This window comes from Barbatula barbatula (genome assembly GCF_947034865.1).
Source record: "Barbatula barbatula genome assembly, chromosome: 21".
NCBI classification, from domain to species: Eukaryota; Metazoa; Chordata; class Actinopteri; order Cypriniformes; family Nemacheilidae; genus Barbatula; species Barbatula barbatula.
Window position 1 is genome coordinate 5072210 of NC_136784.1, and position 10684 is coordinate 5082893.

At 36.5% G+C, this 10684-nt stretch overlaps 1 protein-coding gene across 1 annotated transcript in view; it reads right to left on the reverse strand.

Moving 5' to 3' along the window:
- Window positions 1–9901, reverse strand: part of LOC306910474 (fibrocystin-L-like) — a 30210-nt gene extending 20309 nt beyond the window's left edge. The window contains 29 exon segments of the mRNA XM_079485051.1: window positions 119–226; window positions 318–423; window positions 1044–1166; window positions 1903–2057; window positions 2140–2275; window positions 2987–3153; window positions 3236–3399; window positions 3493–3617; window positions 3737–3883; window positions 3963–4070; window positions 4157–4311; window positions 4501–4644; window positions 4779–4914; window positions 5057–5216; window positions 5358–5449; window positions 5608–5873; window positions 6210–6299; window positions 7197–7307; window positions 7396–7466; window positions 7562–7604; window positions 7697–7770; window positions 7886–7939; window positions 8036–8129; window positions 8225–8282; window positions 8408–8516; window positions 8940–9084; window positions 9329–9406; window positions 9534–9656; window positions 9896–9901. Of these exon segments, the coding sequence (XP_079341177.1) occupies window positions 119–226; window positions 318–423; window positions 1044–1166; window positions 1903–2057; window positions 2140–2275; window positions 2987–3153; window positions 3236–3399; window positions 3493–3617; window positions 3737–3883; window positions 3963–4070; window positions 4157–4311; window positions 4501–4644; window positions 4779–4914; window positions 5057–5216; window positions 5358–5449; window positions 5608–5873; window positions 6210–6299; window positions 7197–7307; window positions 7396–7466; window positions 7562–7604; window positions 7697–7770; window positions 7886–7939; window positions 8036–8129; window positions 8225–8282; window positions 8408–8516; window positions 8940–9084; window positions 9329–9406; window positions 9534–9600 (3286 nt within the window). The 5' untranslated portion in view covers window positions 9601–9656; window positions 9896–9901.
- Window positions 9902–10684: the final 783 nt, after the last annotated feature.

The following is a 10684-nucleotide window of genomic DNA, read 5'->3' on the forward strand; positions in this document are numbered from 1 at the left end:
GCTATTTTAAGTATCTACGTTGACTAAACTGTCATCAGCGAACAGACATGGGCAAAAAGTTACAGAACTCTCATTTTGGTTTGATTTATGAGGATGATATTATTGGGTTTTCACTCACTTGTAACCTTTTGAACAGAGCATTTCACATCACCAGTTTTTACTGTGACATCGCCACCATCAAAACCAGATCCAGTTATGTTAAGAACGGTTGCCAAACCACTGGAACCTGAAATACAAGCCATACCACAACCAAAACTCCAAAAAACAATTCAGAGAACATAATTGTATCGTAGATGGATGTTTATTATTTACCGCACCTTCTGTAGGAGACATTCCGGTCACTGTTGGGGTCTTAGACTCACTCCAGGTGAAACTACAATAACCTGAACACCATGATGGGATGCCGTTGATGAAAATCTCAACCTTGTGGATACATTTAGTGATTTATTTAAATGTGAATGTTTTTGGACATCTAAAGTACATGATTTCAGCTGATGTACTGATGCATTCATTCAGGACCCAGATTTACATTTTGCCATCTTTAAATTTCACATAATATAACATAATAATAACATCATATAATATATATGATAAGTATATATGATAAAATAGAATAAAATATAAAATTTAGAAACATTTATAATAAAGGTAGAAAGCTATGATATGTCTATGACTGTCATCGACTAGACAACAAAATTTTTGGGATGTTCTCTTCCTTTATCGGTGACAGTCACGTACGACCTGATGACTTAATACGCACCTGTCTGTAACACAAATAAACCTTTCACGCTTAGCTTGAGCTATAATTCCCCAGACATGCTAAATCCCCACAACACTTGAGTTTTCAGACAGAGTTAAACAAAGTTAACCAGCCATTCAGCTGGCACACTATGTAACTCCATTGAACAGTGCACACTGCAGGGCATCGGGTGACATGAGGAATAGACTTTAAAGACTTTAACAAGGGGCCACACCTTCAGAGGACCAATGTATGTGGAACAAACAAGTATTGTGATCAAATCTGTTGAGTGTGAGGAAAGCACCTGTGGTTTATCTGATGGGAGGCGCAGAAAGTCTCCTGTAATTCTCTGTTTGAAGAGGCCCCCTCGCTCGATCTCGCCTGATGTCACAGAAGGGTTCAAACCGACCACAGCAGAGGAATTAACCTGGTGAACATATAGATTAAACAGAACAGTCAACATTATTGTAAAACAGTTTCCTTATTTATTGAAACAACAAACTCTTGTGCTGTAGCAATAGTGAACTCAACACTGAACATGTTGACATTATTTGAATGCCATGTAAAATCTGTTCTTTCACAAGGCATCCGGATCACAAAAGGAATCTATATACCTGTACACTTTTTTTATAGTGACAGTATTTTGGAGTGCAATGTTCATGATCATTATGAACTATTATATAGAAAGAAATTGTTAACCTAAAATCTAAACAAAACAGCATTAAGGTAATGAGAAAGTAAACAATGACAGAAGTTTTATTTGTGATTGATATCAGTTCTCTAACATCAATCTTTTTTCAAATTTCATCCAAAAATCATTATCATATAAGATTATAAAATTATAATATTATATAAATATGATATTATAATGTGGAAGGCATAACTCAGATAATGTTGTATTGAACTTTGGTGTTGTTTTGATCTGAATTCCAAAAAAGACGCCGATGTGAGAATACTGAAGTCATCGTTGACTTTCCTCTCATGGGAGAAATCTTATAAGTAGGAATCTTAAGCAAGAATCTCAGTTTGATCATTATGTATTGTCACTGCTGTCTAGCAGAAACAATTAAGATATTTAAGAGATCTCATCTTTGCTGTTTTTTCCATTTGATTTAATGTTGACAGATGGTTGGCTTTGATGTTATCAGTTTATTGTTTCTTGCCTTGATCAGTGGCTGGTTGCCAGGGACAGTGAGCCAGCGAATGTCCCATCTGTAACTTCGACAATCTCCATATCTCTGTACATCCAGTTGGCCGAGCTCTGGAATTCCCTGAAGTGCGTACTGCAGGTCTACAGCACTGATGTCTACTGGCAGACCTGAGGTACACAAATACCTGGCATCAAGAAATTCCGTGAGCCAACATATTTTAAGTGATAAACCACCAGGGCGATTGTTTACCCTCAACGCGTCGACCGAAGATCTCCACATCAAAAGTTCCAGTAAGTGGCGGGGTGGCCTTCTGAGGACGGGTAATGGTCACTGTGGCATTGTTCTGTCTTTGAATCTGTAGATCCTCTGTGCTGTTTTCTAGCTTCTACAGTACAAAAATTGAAGATTGTGAATGTTGTATTTGACACACAAATTAAGTCAAAATCCTGGCCATGGTTTACCGCTTATACTTGAGAAGTGTGCTTGCCCATTAACCAATCCTATGTTTGTACCCAACATTACCTAACTGTAAAATCAGAATTTTGTTTTTCATTTTAGATCTGATTGGCTGTCAGGAATGTTGTTCGAGACGCAACAAATATGTTGACCCAGGCACAAACTGCTGAAAATATTTCAGATTGATCTTTGTGACTTATGAAACGTGACTGTTATGAGGAAGTTACTTTCAAATCACAGGATGACATTTTAGTCGAGATTTGTATGAGGAAAAACAAAAACAAGAAAAACCACTGTGAAAAGCAAAAGTAGACATTTTAAAGAATATTCTGAACTGATCTTTAAGTCATTATTTACAGATACAGATATTTGACAGATCTTGACATTTAGAACAATATAACATTTGTTACAAATCTGTTTAAATTTCTTTGTTCTATTAAACACAAAAGGAGATTTTTGTTCTGGGCCTCCTACAATGGTAGTCAATGGTTGCCAAGAACTGTTTGGTTATAAGCATTCGTCCAAATATCTTTCTCTGTGTTCATCACAACAAAGACATTTCTACGGATTTGGAACAACTCGACGATGAGTAAATGATGAGAGAATTTTTTATTTTGCTGTAACAAAATCCTTTACTCACCTGTAGAAAGCCGATTCCAAACAACGGAATGCCAAAGCCACAGTTGTACGGTGATGCTGTGATCTCATAGCTGACTTGGGAAGCATTTGCTTGTTTGCGCACAGAAAAGTTTGAAATGAAATGACCTGAGCTGGCGAGAGCAGGTGGCCGTCTACCCTGCACTATAACTGAGGAAAAACATATAAACCAGAATTATAGTTCGACATACCAGTCAGCGATCGAAATGAAACTAAAAGCGTTTCTAAGTACCGTTAGGGTCTGAAGCAGTTACTGCCGTTCCAATGTGAACAGTATCTATGTAGTAATAAGAGTTAGCGCTTTGTTCAAACAAACTCAGCTGAAGGAGTCTGAAGTTGGAGCCTACGAATCTTTGCTGGAGGGAATCCAGGAGATCCACACACTTGTAGTTCCACCTGAAAATGACGGGAAAGGGATGTCTACAATAAAATGACTTTTATTTTGGTTATAATAAAATTAAATAAATTATGTAAGACACATAAACATACTTATCCGTTGAGTCAAACTGCACAGAGATTCGTGTAGCAGCCTCTTGGTAAACACCTGCACTTGTCTGGTAACGGACGATCACTTCAAGTTGATTCATCAGACGGCCTTTGTAGGCCAAGCAGAACTATAGAAACAATTCAATGAACCCACAATTTATTGAAAAAATTTATATCTAAGAAAACTTTATTTCTATCCCGAGGGAAATTGATTCATTGAGAATTTGAAATGTGTGGTGATGCTTACTGTGGTGTGCGTCTGTAGTGGAATTGGATTGTAGTACGTTCCGGATGCTGTATAGTCATTGTAGTGAAAGATAACCCCTGGGTTCCTCAGAGACCAACGCCCACAGAAAGCTTCAGAATCAGAGACCCGGACCCCCCTGCCAGAAAACTGAACAGGATATCCTTTTCATGCATGTCAGATTCCTTACGTTAGTTTGGTGTTAATTATCAAAGCAAGCTGTACTTACTGGTGTACCGTCTTCATAATCTCTGAAAAAAATTACATTGGAGTTCTCAGTGGTTGGAATCTGTGATGGACATTTAGCGGAGACCATCGCTTGTAGTGCAGCCAGCACCTTTTGTCACAAAAGCAACACGTCAGAAGAGCATAAACATGTTAAACATGATTTTATCAGAGGTGCATACAGACAAAAATTAAAACCTCAGTCTCAGATGCATTATAAGTCAGAGGAGGTGATGGGACGCCGCCCCACAGCAGTGTGAAATTCTCCAGACTGGCCTTCCCTTTGACTTCTTCAGTAACTGTGATGTTTACATCTGACCCCATGGTCAAATATTGAAGATCCTCAAAGTCACCTGAGATCAAGACATTTTTTTTTTGTGTACTTGTGTTAATTATAATAAATAAAAATAAACTGCTGGAATAAAAATATTTGTTTTTTCAGCGAAAAACTGAGAAATAAGAGAAATCATTCAGAAGAATGATCAGAATTATGATTCAATAAATCACTTTATTCTCTTTATTGTGATAAATGGTTTGTTCACCTCTGTTTGAGTTGAATGTCACATTGTAAAGTGCTTCTGTGCTCAGTTCCTCCTTTGTGACTGTAACTGTGTCTGGTTTTATCGTCCACAAATCATTTAAAGCGTTCTGCAACTCCAGCGCTGATGCACTGATGGCAATCGGCCCTACAAGATACAAGGTAAACAACACAACAAACAAAAAGACTTTAAGTAGAGGTTTGTGAATTCACTTTTTTATTATATTAGCAATATCTAATCATATTCCCATTTCTTTTTTCAAAAATCATGCACAAATGCACCTGTTGTATGAGCTCCATATGAAAGAAAGTAATATGTGTTTTCACACATGCTCAGAAGAAAGCAGTCACTGCTGATTCTCAAAGTCTGCACCTCCTGGACGGCGCTTACTGGTGTCCATCCCATGAAACTAACCACCTATTACAGCAGGTAATTCAAGAAATACAATAGTTCCTATCTGAGTCGTGAGTGAGGAATTTATAGACATCATTAACTTCCTTCTAGAATGTTGAAATAATTTTTGTCCTTTCCCTAAATAATGTTCTGTATGCTCACATACCTGTTTGTCAGGTAACACATTATAGCTGGTGCTTATCCGCTGTCTCTCATTAACAGCTTCTGTTGTCTGCTGGACTGTGAACGGGCTGATCTCTTTGAAAAAGGCCACGTCGATTGAAGCCTCTACGGCATACTCCTGAACTAAAACTTCAATGTAATACCTGCAGCACATGAAAGCGGCAGATTCATTTTTTTATCTAGGATGAAGTTATGCACAATAATATATTACAGAAAATGATAACACAAGATTTTTTCGAATTGGATAAAATTTTACCAAATGTAGTCTTAAAAATGTAACTTACGGTTTTCCCTTCTCCAAGCGCATGACCTCTGACTTTTGGGAAGCATACGAGAAGAAACTGTTTGTATAATATAGCTGATTTGCAATGTTGACCTGTAACAAAGTACATTAAATTGAATTCACTTGATTACAAACCTATTACAAATAAATCAAAGTTATGATGACAAATGGCTTAAAATGTTCACAATGGCGTACGCTTATTACGTATATCAAATAATGAAATAAAATAGATTTTGTTATCATTCACATACTTTATCTTTGGGAAGACCCGTCTTGCTGAAATACAGTTTACACCGATCGTCTGCTTTTATTCTGAAATAGTAATTGTCTGTCTCCATCGGGACAAAGAATCCACTTAGTCGAGCCACGAAGTTATTCATTGCAGTGGGCCACACATAGGACAGAGAGTCCACCCACTGTACAGAATAACCTGTTCTGCTGGAATTATAGGTCAGAGCATCCTCTAGATTCCCTGGATTACTGTTATTCCACATCTCCATTTTTAAACCTCTGCCGCCTGTAAGCATCACAGTTTAACCATCATTAATAATTCTGTACAAGCTGAGGTTTTTCCAAGGGCAATTAATTTAATGTTCCTTTATATTCAAAATATTATGTGTACGCAGGTGCTTAATGTTAAAATGTGTGTATTGCAGATTTAAAAAAATCTCTAAAATGTCTTTAACAAATATGTTGTGGTTTTGGTGTTGTGACATGAATATCTCTGGCAGATTCTCAGGATAACAGTGAGCTACGTGACAGAAACGATCTATAGAATGTGACACTGGAAAGCTGACATTAATGTGACAAAAAGAAAATTGACAGAAATGATCAGAGCACAATGTTTTCTCACCTGGAAACAATGTCATGTTGGTCCTTTCAAAACCAGGACTCACACAAAGTATCTTCTCATCTGTTATGCTCTGGATCAGACACTCTTGACCTAATGAAAATGAAGCAAACAAAAAAAGAAGAATTAGTTACCAAATATCTGTAATCATTCTCGGTAAATAAATTGGTTAGTATTTGTTGTTGGGTTTTAATGGATCTGTTGAAAATTATACTTATCAGCAGAAGATTATAATTTATATTTGACAAATGAAAAGGAATTTCTTGTTTTTTATGACATCATGGTGCACATTAGCGGGCATGAAGGTTGTGCAAAACTTGATTCACGTTATCCCAGCATGAACTAGGCATGTTGAATGAAATCAAGGAAATTTGATAAGCAGCCTATTACATCATCTTAAATGTTTTTCATTTCTGCTATTAATATTTCACGTGTTTACTTAAATGTCATGATCCTGCCTCATCTTGTCTTGCTTTTCAAGTCTTGTGGCAGGGTCATGACAGTCCAACGTGTTTCGTGTGGGAGCGCATGGTCATTGTTTGTTTATGATGACCATGCATTCTCCTGTCTCGTCTCTTGACAACGCCAGTGTTTGATTTCCCACACCTGCCTACTGTTATTTACTCTTTGTTTGTTCCCCTATTTTATGCCCTTGTGTTTGCGGTCCTGTGCTGTTTCGTTTTGCAATGTTGTTGTACTTTCCTCGTGTCCAGATTCTTGGACTCCCAGTCGTGTCTAATTCAAGAGAAGTGTTTAGTTTAGTTCATACTGCCTCTCCCTTGTTTGTCCACTTGTGGGAAGTCATTGTTTTTATCAGTTTGTTTGAGTTTATCTTTGTTCAGTTTTGGTTTCCCCCCATCGCGTGTTTTTGTGTGGTTAATAAAGATTTGAGTTATTGTACCGCTTCCCGGGTTCTCTCTCCTTGACCTTCATGACATTTTAAAGTGTCTTTATTTTTTATTTTATATATTATTTTTAATTCAGATGTACCTCCAACTAAAACCACTGCTGGCCGGTCGGTCTCATCAAAGTAGCGTCCCTGAATAGTGAGTAAAGTGCCGCCCAACACGCTGCCCTCAGACGGAGAAACTCCTGTCACCTCTGAAAGAGAACCACCAAGATTTTCATAAATATCTCTTTTTAAGCAGAATTACATTTTGCATTCATTAAGAAGAATGTTCTTCCGCACCTGCATATGTCTGGAACATGGCGATTTTGTTCAATGCGGAAACACTGAAAAGTCCTAAGTCTGGAAGACTCCTAAAGAATATGTGTTTTGTTAAAACTTTCAACAACATTAAGAGATGCAGAAACTTCAGTATAAAATTGGTGAAATAACATCAAACTTCTCTGACCTCCCATATTCACCATCCAAAATGTAACTGAGGTTATGATGACCTAAAGACAATGATAACAACAGTTTATTCTGTATTTGTTTTCAATAGTCAGTTTTTAACATTAGACTCATTTGAATGACAAACATTCCTCACCAACATAAGTTCCTGTCATTTTGCAACTCATGTCTCCCCAGTCGCCACCCCCACTGTCCAATTTTAGCCCATGCCTGGGAAATAAAAGGCAATTTATGCATTGTAAGATTTACACCTATATACTGAAATGTATACCTTGAATGCACTCTGTAAGTCTGTCAAATGCATACATCTAAAACATATGCTTACTTTTCGTCTGAACTCGGTTTCAGTAATTCACAAGACATGCCACCCATGTATGCCCTGTTTAGCACATTTGCACATTTGTCAAGAGACAGTACGGATGAAACACATATTTCATAATATATCTTTTTTTTTGTCTATTAGATATTTCCAGACCTCACGAATCTTGTGTTCCGACCATTGGAGCTTCTGTCTGTATTGCTTCCATACACGTCAGTGAAAATTCTACCTCGCAGTGTCACCACAGTCCCTATACATTCACATTATAAAAAGTCATAAAATCACTTTTAGACCACGATGATGCATACATTAGTTATGACAGAAACAAGTAAACAAGAATCTTACCTGGAAGACCTGACAGAGGCCAAATACTTTGAATGCTGGGGGAATAATACCATCTAGTCTGTAAAGCACAGCATGTATTTGAATGTAAGATACTTTTTTATGTTCATGTAATATGTCAATATTTTATTTAAAATAATATTTGGTTAAGACAATTAGTACATTTGTGGTTCAACAAACACTTACATGCATTGTACAGTAATACCACCATCTCCAGCCATTACAAATTTGAGTTAAAGGAATTGGCACACTGTCCACGCTGACTCGTATCTCATAGTCATCTTGTGGGAGAGCTCTGAAACATACCCAAAAGCAAGGATTTGTTTGAAAAAACATCATTTAATTTATGCAGTTTATGCAGAACACACATTAATATGTTGATTTTACAACACACTTATGTGTCATTTTCAGATTTATTAGAAAATGTAATGCAATGACAAAACACTGACTTTGATGTAACTGCACTTTGTAATAGTACTTTGCTAATACGTAGAATTATTTTTGACAGATCATTTTCTTATGAGTTATAATTCTCCCAATTGCTACTTAATTTTGTGGATTAAATACCCAATTTACCTAGGTTTAATAAACTTTTTCTAAGCATATTAAACCATGGGTACCTATTCACATTACCCATGTATCTTATTTCTCCACACATTATAATGTCAAAATCCATATACGTTTTAACTATTTAAATTGGAAATATGTAACTCCTTGCCTTGTATAGCACATGATCTGTTTGGAGTGACTAGAGTCTCTTTCCACATCACAGGGAATAGATCTCGTCTGAGACACCAGTGTCACACTGTTACCAACATTTGGGTCGTCTGCATTGAAACTGAACTGGTTGGCCTGAGAAAAACCTGAGAAGAATTGACCAAAGCTATTCATTTAAGCACTTATCATTCTTTTAGCCAGTTTCCATCATTTAGTGCTAAATAAAAATGCAATTTAAAGATTTTCTTTTAAATCCAAGCCTTAAATTTGCAAAAGTGAATGATTTAGAAGAATAATTAATCGGATATTACAAATTTAAATAACTTTATTTAACTAGCCTACAATAAAGCACATTTTTGTTTTTCTCTTTACTATACATTAATGATATACCTTCCCCCTCTATGGTCAGTCTCGTTCCACCATTGATGCTGCCAACGTATGGTGATATCTTGCTGACCCGCTGCGCTCCTGTATAACAATTTCAAAATATCAGATTTGTAGAATGAAACATCTTATTTGGCAGATACATTAATTTTAAGAAGTTAGTGTGTTGCAGCCTGTAATAAAAATAGTAAAGAAAGAGTAGCCTATTTACCCGCGGAGCTCCACAGTAATATACAAACAGCAAGCGGCAAATGCAGCTGTTGGCATACGCGCCCCATCTTCTCTGACAGACTCACAGCGCGCGCCCTCAAAGCAATGCACCTGCAGTTATCACCTCCGCACCAACAATAAACACATGATGTTAACGTTCAATTGCTTTAAAAGGTCATTGAAACACTGACTTAAATAGCCTAAAAATAAGCAAAGCTAGTCATTTAATTTGAATGTGAACATTAATGAATCAAAATATTATTTAAATGATTATTTAAAGTAAATGATTCATAATTATAAGTCAGGCAGTGCTTAAAAAATAAATGTGTACAGATTTTTCATAATTCAAACCCATGCACTTACCTGTTAGGAAACTCTCACAGTAACAATTCTACAAACTTCCTTCTTTTATAGCAGCATCTCTGCCCTCAGGGCGGAAACATGAGACGGGATTTTTTTCATCTTTGTTTTCACTGTGAACATTGCTTTCATTCCAGACATGTAATCTTTCACTCTACCAAAACACCAACAATAGCATAGAAAGTGGATATACCTGCTGTCACGTCACAGAGCTATTCCGACTTTACTAAAATGATGTTGGTATGAAGTTGATTTGGTCATGTAAAAAGGTAACATGTTTTACACTGTAAAAAACAGGGATCAATTGGTTATTGCATTAATATTAGAGATGTTTTACTATTATAAAAACCTGGAGGTGGTCAATTCCGTAAAAATGTCCATGTAAAAATAATGTTTTAACCAAGGGATTCACTACATCAACAGCATACCTGTATATCAACATTTGTTGGTTCAACATGTGAGGTCTCCCTTTAAGTTTTTTAAGGATTTGTTTTATTTTAAGTCAAGTAGGCTCAGTGCCGTTTTCAGGGATGTTACATCAATACAGAAATCTTTCAAAGTTTGTCATTTCCCAAAAATGTATTTTGTGTCAGATCCAACGCTTGTTTATTGTTTACATAGAAAAATTGTGCATACAGACTGATATCTTTATGATGTTTAAACTCTATCAACAAAGATTCCGTTAAATATAAACAAATGGTAACAAATGCATTCCGTGAGCGTTTCTAATGTCACATCCATAACGCACAATGTCACATCATTACTGTCAATAGCTGTCTCCTCCCAATAGCT